Source organism: Myxocyprinus asiaticus, chromosome 46 (assembly GCF_019703515.2).
Source record: "Myxocyprinus asiaticus isolate MX2 ecotype Aquarium Trade chromosome 46, UBuf_Myxa_2, whole genome shotgun sequence".
In the NCBI taxonomy this organism is placed as follows: Eukaryota; Metazoa; Chordata; class Actinopteri; order Cypriniformes; family Catostomidae; genus Myxocyprinus; species Myxocyprinus asiaticus.
The window spans coordinates 4,522,729-4,542,772 of NC_059389.1; the positions used below are offsets into that span (position 1 = coordinate 4,522,729).

At 38.2% G+C, this 20,044-nt stretch overlaps 1 protein-coding gene across 1 annotated transcript in view; it reads left to right on the forward strand.

The window, feature by feature from the left end:
• zmp:0000001167 (protein phosphatase 1 regulatory subunit 12A) overlaps positions 1-20,044 on the forward strand; it is a 41,023-nt gene that overhangs the window by 4,486 nt on the left and 16,493 nt on the right. Inside the window, exons 2-12 of the mRNA XM_051689404.1 lie at positions 6,238-6,368; positions 8,062-8,180; positions 10,990-11,146; positions 13,481-13,625; positions 14,902-14,976; positions 15,164-15,246; positions 15,551-15,741; positions 15,832-15,932; positions 17,610-17,807; positions 17,889-17,977; positions 18,080-18,265. Coding sequence (XP_051545364.1) covers positions 6,238-6,368; positions 8,062-8,180; positions 10,990-11,146; positions 13,481-13,625; positions 14,902-14,976; positions 15,164-15,246; positions 15,551-15,741; positions 15,832-15,932; positions 17,610-17,807; positions 17,889-17,977; positions 18,080-18,265 — 1,475 coding nt within the window. The remainder of the gene's footprint in view (positions 1-6,237; positions 6,369-8,061; positions 8,181-10,989; positions 11,147-13,480; positions 13,626-14,901; positions 14,977-15,163; positions 15,247-15,550; positions 15,742-15,831; positions 15,933-17,609; positions 17,808-17,888; positions 17,978-18,079; positions 18,266-20,044) is intronic.

Here is a 20,044-nt window from a genome sequence, read left to right on the forward strand (position 1 = left end):
TTTTTATTGATTTTCCAGAAAACAGTTACTATATCGTGATATATCGTTATTGTGATATAAAATTATCCATATCGTGATATAAGATTTTGGTCATATCGCCCACCCCTACTCATTACTGTAAGCTAAAATAAATATATGTTATTTAAATTAAGTATTTAAAAACACATCATTTTTTCTTATATACTGCTTTTAAGTTATGCTATTTTAAATGCATTTTTTTAAAACTTTAATACAGTACAATTGACTTTAGGGATGCACCAATATTATTTTTTGTCCGATTGCGATTTTAACAAAAAAACTATAGGCCGATACAGATATTTATAATGCCAATATTTTGCCACTTACTCATCTTATTTTGTTATTAGATCACTCATGGTTCCCATGTTCATGGAAAACCTGGTTTACCAAGTTTAGCAAGCCATGAAAGTGCACCTTTTACAATGCTTGGCTCAGCATGGCCAGGTATGAAAAATGGCTGGCAAAGTATCGGGATCCTACACGGGCAGCGTGAAAATTAGGTTGTAAGTCTTTTGATCTTTCTAATATGGTGGAGGCGTCTTTGAGCAGCCACATGAGGAGCAAAAAACACCAACGTGCAGGAACTGCTCAAGCTACCATATCTTCAATTAATGATTATTTTAGTACGGGCGTTACAGAGAAAATCTCAGCTGTAGAAAAGGTCTCTAACTCTGCAGTAAAGACGCAAAAGCCTATTTCAGATATTTTGGGCACTAAAATGTGCGATTATGTGATTTCGGTGCCATTTTCAGAATGAAAGGCTAAATGTTTGGGCATGGAAATTAGCTTTCAAATCATGGAAACGTCATGGAAATTCATTGGTTGAAAAGAGTGGGAACCCTGATCACAGTTTTGCTTAGGAATTATGCTTAAAAAAATTAACATAAGCTATTTTATTGTTCGAACAATAAATCATTTACATACAGATAAAGATACATACAAGATAAAAAAAAAGATTAAAAAAAATTAATAAATAACATGATGATAATGTGGGTTATTTTGTACTTCTATTTATATAGAAGTACAATAGAACTCACATTTCACATATTAAGATAGAACATTACAAATTCACATCGCGCGTATTTGACATTTAATTTAGTTTGGTAGGTGGTGCTCTTCGTTTTTATGCCTATGACCCATGGTTTTAATTTGGTCAATAATTGGCCGATAATTATCAGTGGCCGATACATCTCTAATTTACATTATTACGATATTTAGAATCTAATAAAGATCACTAAATGAATTAATCATACTTAATTGTCATGAAAATAATGTCACAATGCAAAAACCTTAGTGGTCTTAAAAATAAGCTTGTAATAATTTTTGGGATGAAATTGAACCCAGTTTTTGTGGGAGTGTTGAAATGGGACAAGACATTGTTTTTTACTATTTAAAATCATGTTAACTTTTTTCACATTTTCATTGCAAGTGCATTCACTTAAATAAAAGTAAACTGGGTTTCTGAATTACCGAATCTTTCAGGCAGATTTGTGAGGTACTACAGAGGTGCACTAGTTATCAGATAAGTGTCTTTTTGGGGGGCGGCGCATTAAGTTTATACTCCTTGTTGCCATGATGCAAGTAAGATGCATTTTATGGAAGCATAAAACCAAGTGAAATAAGTTTCATGAATACTAACTTTTACTCACAGTGATATTAGCCTGGGAACGCATAGCCCTCTGTTGTTTTATGTGTGTGTTTGTGCTTGTACGACTCAGTGTCACATCCTGTCCAAAACACTGTTTTGGCCTTTGCTACTCACACACACACACACACACACACACACACACACACACACACACACACACAGTCCCCTCGGTCACAGATAGAATTACAACGATGGTTTACCTTCTAATCGTCCTAAAGTAAACACAAGTTCCGTACACAGATGAACGGGCCAGTACAGAAGATTATGACCAGATCTCCTCTGGCTTTTGTAGAGTTCTTCAGGAGAAAGAATATCATGATTCAAACCAAACTATTCACATGATTCATCTACACCAAACAACCTAAAATATTGGTCCTCACCTGTTTAAATCATTATAAATGCTTTTATCCACACTGATAAGGTCCCTAATTTCGTCATTGTTTGTAAAAAGCGCACTTTTGCTATGGGATATTGTTTTGGCCTATGCTGTATGTTTTATATTGACAACATCACATTATATACACTAGAAGAGTTTACATACCATTGAATGAGCAAATGAGCATATTAATGACTGTCACCTGTTGTTGACACTGCTTTCCCTGGCTCATGTTAATATTTGTGATTGAGTTTGTATTTGTAGTCATATTTATGTTCATGTTTGTATTAATATACAGTTGAAGTCAGAAGTTTACATACACTTAGGTTGAAGCCATTAAAAGAAATGTTTTTAACCACTCCACAGATTTAATATTAGCAAACTATAGTTTTGGCAAGTCGTTTAAGACATCTACTTTGTGCATGATACAAGTAATATTTCCAACAATTGTTTACAGACTGATTGTTTCACTTTTAATTGACTATATCACAATTCCAGTGGGTCAGAAGTTTACATACACCAAGTTAACTGTGCCTTTAAGCAGCTTGGAAAATTCCAGAAGATGATGTCAAGCCTTTAGGCAATTAGCCAATTAGCTTCTGATAGGAGGTGTACCTGTGGATTTATTTTAAGGCCTACATTCAAACTCAGTGCCTCTTTGCTTGACATCATGGGAAAATTGAAAGAAATCAGCCAAGACCTCAGAAAAACAATTGTGGACCTCCGCAAGTCTGGTTCATCCTTGGGAGCAATTTCGAAAGGCCTGAAGGTACCATGTTCATCTGCACAAACAATAGTACGCAAGTATAAACACCATGGGACCACGCAGCCATCATACCGCTCAGGAAGGAGATGCATTCTGTCTCCTAGAGACGAATGTAGTTTGGTGCGAAAAGTGCTAATCAATCCCAGAACAACAGCAAAGGACCTTGTGAAGATGCTGGAGGAAACAGGTAGACAAGTATCTATATCCACAGTAAAACAAGTCCTATATCAACATAACCTAAAAGGCTGCTCAGCAAGGAAGAAGCCACTGCTCCAAAACTGCCATAAAAAAGCCAGACTACAGTTTGCAAGTGCACATGGGGACAAAGAGAAATTTTTGGAGAAATGTCCTCTGGTCTGATGAAACAAAAATATAACTGTTTGACCATAATGACCATCATTATGTTTGGAGGAAAAAGGGTGAGGCTTGCAAGCCGAAGAACACCATCCAATCCGTGAAGCATGGGGGTGGCAGCATCATGTTGTGGGGGTGCTTTGCTGCAGGAGGGACTGGTGAACTTCACAAAACAGATGGCATCATGAGGAAGCAAAATGATGTGGATATATTGAAGCAACTTGTCAAGCCATCAACCAGAAAGTTAAAGCTCGGCTGCAAATGGGTCTTCCAAATGGACAATGACCCCAAGCGTACCTCCAAAGGTATTGGAGTGGCCATCACAAAGCCTTGACCTCAGTCCGATCGAAAATTTGTGGGCAGAACTGAACAAGCGTGTGCGAGCAAGAAGGTCTACAAACCTGACTCAGTTACACCAGTTCTGTCTGGAGGAATGGGCCAAAATTCCAGCAACTTATTGTGAGAAGCTTGTGGAAGGCTACCCAAAACATTTGACCAAAGTTAAACAATTTAAAGACAATGCTACCAAATACTAACAAAGTGTATGTAAACTTCTGACCCACTGGGAATGTGATGAAAGAAATAAAAGCTGAAATAAATCATTCTCTCTACTATTATTCTGACATTTCACATTCTTAAAATAAAGTAGTGATCCTAACTGACCTAAGACAGGGAATGTTTTCTATGATTTATTGTCAGGAATTGTGAAAAACTGAGTTTAAATGTATTTGGCTGTAAATGTATAAGGTGTATGTAAACTTCTGACTTCAGCTGTATATCAATATCGTGCTATATGGCCCTAAATCAGCACTGCTGTGATTACTTATGGCCAAATCACAGCAGTGCTGATATAGGGACATATCGCAGTCTTGGTCATGTGATATTGCTTAAATGCGTGTTTGTTTGTAGTAATATTGTTTGTTCGTATTCATATCTATATTTGTGTTTGTTCGTTTTCAAATATTTATTCATATGTTCATATTTGTTTGTTCATATTCATGTTCATCTTTGTATTCATTTTCATGTTTGATGTTTTGTGTTTGTTGATATTCATATACATACGTGTTTGTTTAGTATTATTAGTGCTCATTCGTATTTGTGTTTGTTGTATTTCATTGTATTGATATTCATGTTTGTGTTTGTTCGTATTCATGTTTGTGTTTGTTTGTATTCGTTTGGATTCATATTAGTGTTCTTTCATATTCTTATTTATATTCGTGTTTGTTCAAATGAATATTTGTGTTCGTTTATATTCATATTCATATTAATATATGCATTTGTTTGTATTCATGTTCGTTCGTATTCCTGTTTGTATTTGTGTTCCTGTTTTTTCATATATTTCTTTTTGTTCGTATTGATTTTTGTATGAAGTCTTATTGTTTGCTTCTATATTTGATAATAAATGGTGTATGTGTGCCTGACTCATGCAAAAGTTGATTAGATTGTCTTAAATTGTTTATAATTGAAGAGGTGTGTGTGAGTGTGTGTTTGATGCTCTGTTGTTGCTCATCCCAATTTTGGTCCTGTTGTTCCCTTGTTGCTCGGTAACGGGAATTAAATATAGTTGGTGCTCTTTACATTATTCCGCTCTCTCTCTCTCTCTCGCTCTCTTTCTCTCTCGCTCTTTCTCTCTCTCTCGCTCTTTCTCTCTCTCTCTCTCTCTCTCTCCTCTCTCTCTCTCTCTCTCTCTCTCTCTCTCTCTCTCTCTCTCTCTCTCTCTCTCTCTCTCTCTCTCTCTAGTGAGAGCATGGAAAACATTCTTCATGCAGTACAAGCTGCTGTTGTCCAACGCAAAGGCCAGTCGTACTTGAGTCACACACACTCACACAATGAGAAGGGGGGGTCATGAACAGTGTGGGTTTCTGTTCTCCCTAAACACTCACAGAGAGCCAAGAGTGAGTGCTGTGTATGTGTAGTTTTCTATAGGCAGCGCAGGTCCTCTGGGAACTGCTCCAGTTGTTCTTTTCCCCAACTCTGCATCATGTTGTGGCTAAAAATTGCCCTTAACTGTGGTAAAATCCCTGTAATGCATGGCCTGTCTTGGTTTAACATTTAGTAAACTTTCAAATGTCAATTCAAGATTAGTATTTTTCTGGCTCAAAAACAATGAGGATGTCAATTAGGGTGACAGCATCAAACTTTAAATAAATTCTTCCGAACTGTCCGAACGAACTGATTCGTTAAAATGAATCAAAATTGACAGAGAGACATTCTTAGAAAGTGTATTTGATTATTGACCCAGTTTGCGCAGTATTTGATGACATAAAAATAACATTTAATGTTATGTTTTCTCAAGCTACACTGCGTTTTGTTGAAAAAAATCCTACACTGTAAAGAAAATAGCTGAGCGTCTGTATAAGGCTACTGAAAAATATACTTAGCTGCAACACTACTTTTAGTTACTAGTTTTAGTTACTTTTCAACACTGGTTACAACACTGCACACACATCTGTATGGGAACGTTTCCATCATGTAAACGGTTTGCTGAGAAATGATTGTTTTGCTCTGGGTTATTGGCAGTGTTTTCTCACTGAAACTCAGGGGACATGAAAACATGGATTTCCCTTGATGCATTGTGTTGTTGTGTTAAGATGATGTCATCAGGAAAGCTATGATTACTGTCTATTGAGTTGCTCACAGTGTATGCTCAGCTGGTAAGGGTGATGCCACATTGTGTTAATGTATGTTTGTAAATCTCAAAAAATCTCAAAGATCTATTTGTATATTATTTTTTTTTTATTTTTTTTTTTATTACCGACAATTATTGGCATTGGGCTAAATTGGCCGATATTGAAAGCCAGTAACTTCAGGGCTTATTTTAACCTATTCAAACAGTACATTCTTTTCTATGCTGTTTTATAAAAAACTACTGTATGTTATAATGTTTTGATGCATGAGTTTACCTGAACCATTGTAAAAGTTTAGATTGCCGCTTTAGTGTGAACAGTTGAAAAAATAGTAAAAACAGTAAAAATGTCTTATAATAAATCACCCATCATACCAGTCGTCTGCCAGAACTATTGCAAATCAATATTGTCCTTGTTTTTTACACACAGTCTATTTTTCTCTCCGTAGGCGTGTATTGATGAAAATGCAGAAATGGTTCAGTTTCTGATGGAAAGTGGCAGTGACGTGAACAGAGGAGACAATGAAGGCTGGACGCCCCTTCATGCGGCTGCGTCCTGCGGTTTCATCCAGATCGCAAAGTCAGTGTGTTTGTTTGTGGGAGGGATGATAGTTCACCCCAAAATTAACAAATTCTGTCATTATGTACACACCCTCATGACTTTCTTTCTTCTAAGGAACACAAAATAAGATGTTTTGCAGGATGTTGATGCTAGGGCTGGGTAAAAATATAGATTTTCCGATGCATCACAATCTTCGTTTGAATGATCTCAATGTCGATTCTTACAGTTAACTGGGATAAATGTTAGTAAGGGTGTTGATGTGTAAAGTCTTATATCTGATGCTGGAGCTGAGCAGGTGTTTCTCTTTCCCTCGTTAGTGCTGTTCAGAATGTCGGCGTTGTCAAGACGTTTCACATGATGGTTGAACTTCTCCATGGTACTTTAAAATAGCAAATTCTCATGTAAAATTCAAAAATTGTCGCATGCGCAACGATATCGATGGAAGCCCGAATTAATCATGCGTGTGAGCCACTCTGCCTGTGTCATGAAAGCTTGCATTTTAAGGAGCGCCCAGTTGATGCGCTCGCACTGATCCTGTCAATGGAGCAATGGAAGCAGAGCACAATTTGGCTTCAAAGACCCCACGCACATCCGTGTCCCACATGAAAAGTGAATTTAGTGCTCATAAAGTGAAATGAATGTAATAAGGTTGCTTCATCGCCTGACGGAAATGCGTACGGACATGGCTGACATAAGATTATTAAAATAAAGGCACATGTGACCATTTTAAAATATGACCATTTATAAAATATAATTTGTGAATTTCATATTTTTGAATTGTACCTAGAAGGTTCCTTTAAAATTAAGAGCATTAGCTGAGAGAGAATTCCTTTTATATGTAAGCAAAATAGACATTGTACAGAAATGTACTCCATATGAATCGAATCGAGATCGGAATCAGAATCGAATCGAATTGGGAAATCTGTATCAAAACTCAGCCCTAGTTGATGCAGCTCTTTTCCTTTTAAAGAAAGCATGTAGTGACCAGGGACTGTCAAGCTCCAAAAAAAAAAAAAAAAAGCCCCATTAAAGTAGTCCATATGATTTGTGCACAATATTCCAAGTCTTCTGAAGCCATTTGATAGCTTTGCGTGAGTAACACACCCAAACTTTAGCTTTGCCGATATTCACCTCTACCATAACTCTTGAATCTCATTTGTGTTTGTGCATATTCAAAAGTGACATGAGTTGTTTAGACTACTTTTATGGTCCTTGTTTGCCCTGAACGCATTTTGTGTTCCACAGAAGAAAGTCAGATAGGTTTGGAATGACATGAGGGTGAGTAAATTATGACAGATTTTTCGTTTTTGGGTGAACTATCACTTTAAAGTTGCATCTCTGCAGCCAGGTCTCCTAAGCAACCAAATTGGCCCGGTTGCTAGGGAGGGTAGTGTCACATGGGTTAACCACCTCGTGGTCGCTATAATGTGGCTCATTCTCGGTGGGGCGCGTGGTGAGTTGAGCGTGGATGCCGCAGTGGATGGTGTGAAGCCTCCACACACGCTATGTCTCTGTGGCTACGCGCTCAACAAGCCACGTGATAAGATGCACGGGTTGACGGTCTCAGACGCGGAGGCAACTGAGATTCGTCCTCCACCACCCGGATTGAGGCGAATCACTACGCCACCACGAGGACTTAAAAGCGCATTGGGAATTGGGCATTCCAGATTGGGGAGAAAAGAAAAAAAAAAAAGTTGCATCTCTGTTGCAGGTACTTGATAGAACATGGCGCACACGTTGGAGCGGTGAACAGTGAGGGTGAACTTCCTTTGGACGTCGCCACGGAGGATGCCATGGAGAGATTGCTGAAAGCAGAGATTAAAAAACAGGGTGAGAGATGGACAAAATCTAGAAAGAGTTGAAAAGAGAGTCATTAAAAAAAGAAACAGAAAGAGGGGATTTACATGTTGCATAAATAAATCAAGCCTATATTTAGGATCGATTGCTTTAGGACATTATTTTGATTACAATTAACCGCATTTCTCCCCAATTATCATTAATGCAAAAAAACTCATTCTCGTTAATGTCATGTGAAAAGAATACATTGTAATCTATTTGTACATCATGGTAGTATATTTGTAATGCCTTTATGCTGGTTTAAAAAAAATGACTGTGTCCAGACAGGATGATTTTAATTACTGTATCACATTATTGAGAATGAGAATATTTGTGCTCTACGGGAATGAGAACTGGAAGGAAAATGTGCTTAATTGTAAAAACATCTTGCAAAATATCATTAATTGCCCTAAAAATAGGCTTTGTTTTCATTGTGCAAAACAATTACTTTTTAATTGTCATTTTCAAAATGTGACCTGGATTTTGTTTGTGAGATTCACTCAGACTTTGAGATTCCCATTGAAACATATCAGGATTCTTGAAGAGTCCAATTACCCGTCTTAAACACTCCATCTGTCTGATCTCCACCTGCTGAGTGTCTGATCCCATTACCACTATATAGTCAAGGGTGTAGATGATTTAAATACACCCTCACAAAAGCACATTGCAGATATGCGTGTGTGTGTTTTATAGAATGTGTTTGATTTAACAACACATGCAGAGTAACAACACGAGTTTCCCACAACAAAGACTTCATTAAAACAGTCAAGCTTCCCGTGGATTTTATAAAGTTCCTTCAGCAGCCGGTTAGATGTGTTGGGTGTGATTAATAGAGGCTTTTTCTTTTTCTCAGTGTTACTCCGCTTTAGGAAGAATACTTCTACCTGACTATGAGCATAAAGTCTGGTTCATATGTAAGCTTTTTCTGGCTAAGAACCGCCCACTTAGACAAGAAGAGGCCTGATTGACATGTAAAGCGACCAACCATTTTACATTTTTTGGTAGAGCACCAAGCGATAAAAGCTGTAAAGTTTCTGTCCTAACCAGCCACGACAAGCAACGGGACATTTTGTCAATTGCTTGCCTTCTATTTTTGCAGCATGTGAAACCTTATTGAACACATGGTTGTATAAACAACATCAATTATGCTCTGATTGGTATGGCGTTCATTGTGGATGAGGACAGACAAATTGCCTGGAAAATTGTCGTGTCATGCCTGGTTAAGGCCAAAGTATACTTTGGTTTTGCGCGTGCCACTACGTCATCTGCACAGTACGTGCGTACTTTGCACGTGCAGCCCAGTTTTTTTTAGACATGCGGACAGTCAGTGTCTTTGCGCGTCGTCTGCATTTGTGCCTGTTATTTTTTAATTTTTTTAATTTTTTATTTTATCCCCTTTTTCTCCCAATTTGCAATGCCCAATTCCCACTACTTAGTAGGTCCTTGTGGTGGCACAGTTACTCACCTCAATCCGGGTGGCGAAGGACAAGTCTCAGTTGCCTCCGCTTCTGAGGCCGTAAATTCGCGCATCTTATCACGTGGGTCGCTGTGCATGACACCGTGGAGACTCACAGCATGTGGAGGCTCATGCTACTCTCCGCGATCCACGCACAACTTACCACGCGCCCCATTGAGAGCTAGAACCACTAATCGCGACCACGAGGAGGTTACCCCATGTGACTCTACCCTCCCTAGCAACCGGGCCAATTTGGTTGCTTAGGAGACCTGCCTGGAGTCACTCAGCACACCCTGGATTCGAACTCGTGACTCCAGGGGTGGTAGTTAGCGTCAGTACTCGCTGAGCTACCCAGGCCCCCCTGCTTGTGTCTGTTAACTGTACTAAAGATACAAAGCTGTCATAGTGCGCATGTGGTGAACGCATCCGTACGCTTTGTATTCTTTGCAAGAAAAACAGCTATAACTTTTCTATCGAATATAACTTTTGCAAACAATGCACAATATTAGGGCTGTCAATCGCTAAATATTTTTTATCATATTAATTACATGATATATAATTAACCGCATGTATAAATATTTGCTAATAATAATTATTCAATTTATGATAATTAAATAACAATGAGTAGTTATTAAATTAATTATAAATAGAATATGTATTATAAAAATAATTCAGATAATTAAAACGCATTAAATTATTGTGGCAGATGAGGAAAGCATTGATAATACAATAACAAAGTGTCTTTAGAAGTCAATATATTATTTATTTCCATATTATTGAACATGAGCCAATCACTGGCCTACCGTTCACACCAATCCATTTTACTACTGAATTTGTCAATTCATAGACAATTCGTAGATAGATTTATTATAAGGGCTTTTTTTAAGGACACGTCAATGTACACATGCGTGAGACGGATGCTTTTAGAGCGTCTCACTTTGGTTGCGTCACATCGTAAACGCAGCGTTTTTAGGTCGCTGTGTCAGGTTAAACGTAGTTTAAAACTTAGAAAAACACGTCTTGAGATCTTTGCATTTGGAATTGTGCTCCGTACAGCTGTGTTTGAATGCAAGAACACATTCTCATCTTGTGCTGTTGTCAAGCAAGCCTGCATGCAGTTTGTTCTCTGTATAAGCTGTTTTGCCCATACAGCTGGAGTTTTGCCTACTACCCCCTGCTGAAAACAGGTGGTACTACAAGCTTGAATTGCTCCCATCAAAAGAATATTCCTTATTATGAACCAGGAACATGATTAATTGCGTATATTTTTAACTGCTCATTCATTGTAGCAGCCTGGGACATACCTGATGCTTAAACCATTGTTTTTTTTTTTTAATGAATGTTTAGGTATTGATGTGGAACATGCAAGGAGAGAAGAGGAGAGAGTGATGTTACATGACGCGATGGCTGTGCTAGCAGGAGGAGGTTCTCTGCTCCCGCATCCAAACACTCGGGCCACAGCACTGCATGTTGCCGCTGCTAAAGGATACATTGAGGTGTTAAAGTAAGTTTACAGGACACTACTGAGGCATTAGTGCATTGCAACCGAAAACTGAATACTTAGGCCTAATGTTTATACAAATTGTAGTCTTGACTGCGTTCATCAAAATCAACTATTCATCTCTGTTACCAAAGTTATTGTAATAAAAAAATAAACAACAAAATAGTTTTCCTTCAATATATGGGAACAATTAGTTTATGAATAACAACAAACCAACATTTCGACCAGAATTAACTAGAGGGATAGCTTAATTTAGACTAAGGTCCTGTCCACACTTATCTGTTTAAATTTGAAAACATTGTTTTCAGTTTTCTTATATCATCGTTTTCAAAAGTATGCATTAATAGGCAGCGTTTTCGAAAGTCCCCATTTACTGTGGAGGAAAATGACGTTTCAGTGTGCAAATGAGAGGTGTAAATGCAACATCAGTACATTTTCGAATAAAAATGAAATAGTGTAGCTGTTGATATTACTGAAATAAGTGTCGTGAGATATCTCACCGGTCTCTGTGACAGCTCTAGACTGTGTAAACAACAAACAAAAATGTGTCCGTGGGCCACGGTCTCTGACGCTTTCAACATGTCAAGAATTATTGAGGCTTAATGCCATTTTTATGCCATGTTGTTCATAACAGTTGTCAGTGGAGGGCGCTATTTTAATGCAGTTGTTTTTAACAACCGTTTCTGTATGATGTCAGCCTCAAAAAAGCTAATTTGGTATCTTTGGAGTGCGGGGTTTTGGAAAGAGGGGGCGTGGCTAATCCAATGGCTAATTCAGTGTTTATTAATAGGAAGAAAAAAATCTTTACAAAGTTTTAAACTGTATTTAGATGTCCCATTTTGTTAACAGTGTTGAAAATAATTGCATATTTAATAGAAGTACATACATATAACCCATATAACATTTTGTTTGATCTGAGTTTGAAAAAATAAAATCTGGCGGTAAAGCAATTCATTTTACTGATTCATCAGTTTGAAAAAGAAACAATTACTTATTTTAAGAGTTTCGTGCCCTAATTTGTACCCTGTTATGAAATTATCAACCTAATGATTTGATTCAGAGCTTCAAAAAACAATTACACAATGATTCTCAAAGCATCGACAGGGCTCATGACTGCAACTAAAATGGTTGCAAATGCAAGACAAATAATTGCGACAATAATTTAAAATCTAGTCACCATTGGTGATCAGTTCATTTGGGGTTTCATTAGATGTCATCTTGTGAGTTATTGAATTGCATCTTTAATTATAATAATAATAATAATTATATTTATTTATCACACATTATACATTTGCACATATACAGTGAAATTCTTTTTTTTCCACATATCCCAGCTAAGCTGGGGTCAGAGTGCGTACGCAGCTCTTTAACCTTTCTGTTGAGATGAGCTCACTGCACGCCATGATGTACGATACGCAAACAAATGACTCCTTTGAATAGGGTCTTTTTAATGAATCACCAGAGACTCACAAAACGGGTTTGAACTCAGTAGCTCAGTTTGAGCTCGGAGTCATTTTTTTTACCGAATCGTACAGGCAGGGTATGTTCCATTCCGAAGGGCTCATCCCTATGCCCTAATCCTGTGAGAGGGTTTACCCTCCAGAGTGAGAGCTTCGGAGGGTTGAAGGGCTAAAAATACCAGTTATTCGGAACGCACTTCTGCGTCATCTTTACGAGCCAAAGGAGCCGCTGCTGATCCAGCGAATTTACATTAAAATAACACGAGCATTAACCAGTTTAAAACAAAGAGCCAGGGGTTTAAAATCATTTTAACAAGTTCATTATAATAATTAAAAGCTTTTATAGACTATGGAGATGAAGGGATGTCCCATTTTTTGTTTTGTTTATAGAAACAGATTGCAGTTGCAGCTGGTTTAATTTAAACTAAATTACACTTGGCAAACCTCCAGATTTTTGACGTCCGGTTTTGATGCTCTGGTTCCAGTCTGCGTGGCAGCGAAGCGTCCATCTGTTGAACCCTACAGAAACGCACGTTTAGAAGGGCTCTTCGAAGCAGCTATTTATGGAACGACCCTTCAACATGGCAGCCACAGTCGTTCCCCCTTCGAAGTGCCCTTCGGAGGTGGATTTATCCCGTTTGGAACACAGAGACAATCAGCCATCAATGAGTTCGCAACTAGGAGCACCTGGGAGCACAGACATTTAAAAATAAGAGTCCCGGTGTATTTCGGGATTGTTTACATGTTAAAGTCCCATGTTATGTACCAAACCTTTTTTTTTCTCTTCTGGTAATTATTGGTGTTTTGGTAGCACACTAAACTGCATACCTGCTCTACCTACAAAGCATGCAAATCTTTAAATGTGTTTGTGTATCAGGGTGCTGTTGAAGTGTCCGATAGATGTGGACAGTCGGGACAGTGATGGCTGGACGGCTCTCCACGCGGCAGCTCACTGGGGTCAGGAAGAGGCCTGCGGTCTACTCGCTGAGCACATGTGTGACATGAGCGCTGTTAATAATGTGGTGAGGTGGCGGAGACACACACACGTCTTACACAATTGATTTTATATTGAAGTGGTTATTAAGTGATAATGTGCAGTCAGCCGGTCATTAACACCAAATGAACACAGATCAGGGGTCTAGAATAACACTGAAGGTGTTTATTTTACGAGAATGACCTGTGGACGGTGTATTATCCCACTTATTACACAACAGCTTACCAAATAAACAAATAAATGGTCTTTTGGATTAAGTAAAATTATTCTAATATGTGATAAGAAAGACACCATGGAGAGATTTGAGAGACATGAAACTGATGTAAAAATCTGGTTGCCTTGGACAGTGGTCAATAAAAGCAATATAATTAGCGATGTCAATCAAATAAAATGTTTTATATTATTAATTACATGACTTGACATTTAATTAAATTAATCAAAATAATCACATTTAAAAATATTTGCATAGAACCCCCCCCCCCCAAATAACAACTACTGAATATAAAATGATTAAATAGTTGTAAATATAAAATATATTATAAATATAATTAAAATAGTTCAAATGCATTATTCTTGCAGATGAATAAAGCATTGATAAGAAACTTACTAAAACATGTCTCGATATCCGAGCATTCGGATTTGCACTCCGTCCAGCTGTTTTTTTCATGTAAGAACGCGTTCTCATCTTGTGCTGCCACTAGTGTCGAGCAAGCCTGAGTGTGGTTTGCTCTCTGTGCAGTTGCACGTTGTCTATACAGCTGGAGATTAACTTACTGCCCCCTGCTGGAAACAGGTGGTACTTCAAGCTTGAATTGTTCCGATGGTAGGAATATTCCTACATTACATAATTTATTGCGTACATTTTTTTTAATGCTCTGTTTTTTATACCATTAATTGCACTGAATTAATGCATTAAATCAACAGCCCTAAATATAATATATAATATAATAACAAAACAAAAACAGTATGATTGAAGACATGTGTTAAATTAACAGTTAATTAATTTTTAGTATACATCAGAAAACAATTCCAATGATAAGATATATTGTTCATTATCCTAACTAGGCTGTTTGCAATTTAGGATCCTGCCACAGTAATATAGAGTGATATTTATACATTTATGCATTTTATATTTTACAACGGCTTCTAATATGGCTCATCCAATCAGAATTTAGAGTCGCAACTATTCGTTTTATAATGTGCAGTTTAGCTGTCATTACGCCAATTGGCCCAAATTGACCAATGAGAATCAAGTATTCCGGAAGCTGTAGTATTTTAAAGCACTGTGTGTTTGTGTCTCTTAGGGCCAAACTCCACTCGATGTTGCTGATGAGAACATTGTTGATAACTTGGAGGAACTGCAGAAGAAGCAGAATGCTGTAAGTTTGTGTTTATATGTATGCTATCTTATCACCTTGGTGGTTTACATTCAAAGGCCACTTTCACAAGCAAATGAGCAGTTATCTTTGCTGCAAGATTAGCCAAAAGACAACACTGTATGTTTTGTACAGGGGTATTGCTGTATCGGTGATGATTAAATTAGTAAGAGCTGTTTTCATTGTTTAGATGCGTTCAGAGAAACAGAAGATCCAGACCCCCGTCATTGAGACCAGCCCAACTGTTTCCATGGCACCAGTTCGCCCTCGCAGGTAATGTCACATGCAGCATTCAAGCAGTTGTTTGCATGTGAGCACATCAATTCCTGTGTGATGAAATGCAAAATGATTCTCACAAAATATCTAGCGTAAAAGTGCATCGCGCAGAAGCATCACGTTTTTTAGATGCCGTGATAAGTTAAATGAACTTCACCTTTTAAAAACGCATCTTGAGACACTTGCGTTCTGTTTGACTGTCCTGCCTGCTCACTGATTAGTTTGTCTCTGCTGTGTTGCTCTCACTGATTGGCTGATTTGCATGTCACTTGTGTTTTCTGGCTGGCACCGTCCCCTACAGGACATCCATTTCTCGTATGAGCAGCAGAGAGAAGATCACCCTGCATGAGAGAGAGAAACATGCCCCGCCCACACTCCAGACTCCTCCCACCGAAGAGGAAGAGGAAGAGTCACGTGCAGCAGTCCCACCCAAAGCCTCCAGCAGCTCCAGTTCAGAGGAAGAGAGTGAATCAGAGAGTGATGCTGAGTCAGGTGACCAAAGATAAGAAGCCATGCCCATTTGTATTCTGGAAGTTAAAAATTATATTAGCTGATTTTGGATGTCTGTGTCTGTCTTTTCAGAAAAAGCAAAAACCCGGGAAATGATCAACAACTTGAACAACAAACGCAACAATGCTGCTCCTGTAGCAACCACTTTGGTGACCAACACTGCCGGAAACCAGGTAAAAAATGTGTACAGAGAACTTAAAACAACAAAATTGGCTTAATTTCAGAAAAGTCAACTTTTTTTGGACTAGTTCTAGGCCGTTGTCCAATTTGAACTAAATTATCTAGAGACAAAAAGCTATGCAAGGAATTTGAATTTGTCAAACTTTTGCAGATAGAAGCCAATGAAGTTTTTTAGTACAGTCCATATCGACTTACTGATGTTTATCTTGAATGCAGTGTCCAAACGTAACAAAACTTGGTACACATGGATGCCAGGATAATCTGAGGATGCACACTAAATTTTGTAAAATTCCACCAATAGGGGGCACTATAAGTAAAAATCTTCAATTCTACAGCCATTTGGTTGTGACTGTTTTGGCTTTTTCTTTAGTACCAGCGCTGATATATCCTCAAATATAAATCGAACAGACAAAAAATAATTGCCACAGTTGTAAAAATTTTCAGCATTTTCACCAGAAAATTCCAACATTTTCTCAACTTTATGGAAACCCTACTTTTTTTGTAACTCATCGGATGTTGGTCAAACAAAATTCAGCATGTGTCTTTGAGAGATACGTCTTGCAAAAAGTTATTAAGGGAAATTTGTTTCAGATCATTTTGGAGATTCAAGCTAATTAAATTTTACAACCCAAATTTATTTATGGACTTCTATCTTTTGAACGCAATGTCCAAACTTAACAAAACTTGGTAGACCTGGATACCAGGATAACCTGAGGATGTTCACCAAATTCCACCTATAGGGGGCGCTATAAGTAAAAATCCTCATAATTTCAAAGCCATTTAATTGTCACTGTTGAAATTTGGCCCTTTTCTTTAGTACAAGTGCTGAGATATCATCGAATAGAAACTGAACAGATCAAAAATAGTTGCTACCAGCTGCCAATTAAATTTCAGCATTTCCTCCACCCAAAAATTCCACCATTTTCTCAACTTTATGGAAAACCATTTTTACCGAATCATACAGGGAGGGTGTATTCCATTCCGAAGGGCTCATCCCTATGCCCTAATCCCGTCAGAGGGTTTACCCTCCAGAGTGAGAGCTTCGGAGGGTTGAAGGGTGCAGGGCTAAAAAATATCAGTAATTCGGAACGCACTTCTGCGTCATCTTTACGAGCCAAAGGAGCCGCTGCTGTGCACAAAGGCTGATGCTATTGATGATGGAAAAATGGAAAACCATTTTTTTTTTTTTTTTTTTTACTCATTTTAGGCTGTTGGTCTGATTCCCAAAAAAAATTGGCTTGTCATCGAGAGATACTCCTTGCAAGAATTTATAAAGGGAAATTTGAGTCAGATCCTTTTGGAGATACAAACTAATGACATTTTCTGACCCATATACACTAATGGACCAATAACTTCGGAAAGCAATGTCCAAACTTAACGAAACTTGGTACACATGGACACCAGGACTATGCAAGGACATACACCAAATGTCGTGATTCCACTTATAGGGGTGCTGTAAAAATCCTCCTAATTGTGCAGCTGCTTGATCAAGGAAGTTGACATTTTGAACCACTGGAGATTATCAACAGTACATATTCTGTCAACATTTTCAGTCCTGTTCCAATCCAAATGGACCCCAATGATTAAATTATATATTTACAACATTTTAGAAAAGTTTAGAAATATGTTTATGTAAAAACTTGTGTCATTTTTGTGTTCTCTGCTTTTAGGCTGAACCTGTTCGGACACAAGTAACAGAAGCTCCTGGTTCCTGGAGAACATCTTTGCGTAAAGCAGGAAGTTCTGTAACTCTGGGCCCTACAGGAGCTTCTGACCCAACCAGTGAGGCCCTCAAGTGCCCGGAGAATAAACTGGGAATGACACGCTCATTATCTAGTCCCAGACTGAGCTCTGAAACTGATAATAAGGTAACACTTACACAACCAAATATACACACTTTTAAGTTTAACATTTTGTCACTTTGTAATGATGTCACTTCCTGTGTTCAGGAACCCAGGTTGGCCCGCGTGCAGCCCACTCCATCTAGGCGTTTGTTCAGTATCTCAGACACCAACACCAACCCCGACAACACCAGCAGGTGAGAAATACAGAAAGTACTTTTTTTTTTTTTTTTACCCAAAAAATATCTCCTGCTTTGAAAGTTTTCTGTGTTAAACCATCATTCTATGTGTATGTGTAGCTTGTTAAGCCGGAGCTTATCATACACTCGCCGGTTGAACAGCCAGTCCTCTAGCGACATGTCAGGTCAGAACCCCCTGTTACCTCACAGCTCATCTTATGGAAGGAAACTTGATGACCCCTCAGTGACCTCTGTAAACATGGGAACCGCTGGACTCAGTCGCCTCAATAATCTAGTGGCTCAAAGGTGTGTGTATGCATGTGTCTGTCTAAATGTACACATTTTAGTAGGCGTGTAACGATTCACTCATCTCATGGTTCGGTTAACAATTCTTTAAACTAAGCCTGAATCAAGAAAAGTTAAGATTGGGGCCTGGGTAGCTCAGTGAGTATTGACGCTGACTACCACCCCTGGAGTCACGAGTTCAAATCCAGGGCGTGCTGAGTGACTCCAGCCAGGTCTCCTAAGCAACCAAATTGGCCCGGTTGCTAGGGAGGGTAGAGTTACATGGGGTAACCTCCTCGTGGTCGCTATAATGTGGTTCTCGCTCTTGGTGGGGTGCGTGGTGAGTTGTGCGTGGATGCCACGGAGAATAGCGTGAAGCCTCCACACGCGAAACGTCTCCGCGGTAACGCACTGAACAAGCCACGTTATAAGATGCGCGGACTGACGGACTCAGACGTGGAGGCAACTGAGATTCGTCCTCCACCACCCGGATTGAGGTGAGTCACTACGCCACCACGAGGACTTAGGGAGCATTGGGAATTGGGCATTCCAAATTTAAGATTGAAAGTTTTTTTTTTTATTGTTATTACTTTAAATACATATGCAAGACAGTTATTTTCCTTTAAAATTAAGCCAAAAATACTGTTCTTAAAAGTGCTAAATGATCCATCAGAGATGTACTGGGACTAAAAATCAGCCCAGAACAGGGCAAAGGTGACACCAAATGGAAATATTAGATAATAATTCTGCTTACTGTAAATACAGATTTATGTTAGTTACATATGCTACACTGTTACTGATTACATACATTTAAAATATTTTTCATAAAATTTTTATTTTTCAAAATTTTTACACCTCTAATTTTTTGTTGACAAAAGGTAATTCTTCAATTAGGGGAGCTTTCTATCTCCTATTATAGTTTTAATAAATATTAATAATATAATTGAATAATTATACAATTGCAACTTTAATAATTTATAGTGTGTAATTATATATATATATATATATATATATATATATATATATATATATATATATATATATATATAATGTGTATATACTGTGTGTGTATGTGTATGTGTGTGTGTGTGTGTGTATATATATATATATATATATATATATATATATATATATATCATTATTAATAATTATGATGATGTAACAATTACAAATTAGTTATGATGAAATACTAATATATATATCGATCAGCCACAACGTTAAAACACCTGCCTAATATTGTGTAGGTCCCCCTCGTGCTGCCAAAACACCACCAACCCCTATACAGAAATACTCAAACCAGCCCATCTGGCACCAACAATCATCCATGCGATTATCTAATCAGCCAATCGTGTGGCAGCACTGCAGTGCATAAAATCATGCAGATACGGGTCAGGAGCTTCAGTTAATGGTCACATCAGTCATCAGAATGGGGAAAAAATTTGATCTCAGTGATTTGGAGCATGGCATGATAGTTGGTGCCAGATGGCCTGGTTTGAGTATTTCTGTAACTGCTGATCTCCTGGGATTTTCATGCACAACAGTCTCTAGAATTTACTTAGAATGGTGCCAAAAACAAAAAACATCCAGTGAGCGGCAGTTCTGTGGAGGGAAACGCCTTGTTGATAAGAGAGGTCAACAGAGAATGGCCAGACTGGTTTGAACTGACAAAGTCTACGGTAACTCAGATAACCACTCTGTACAATTGTGGTGAGAAGAATATCATCTCAGAATGCTATTCTAAGATGCGGGTTGGCACTGTTTTGGCGGAAAACGAGGGGGACCTACACAATATTAGGCAGG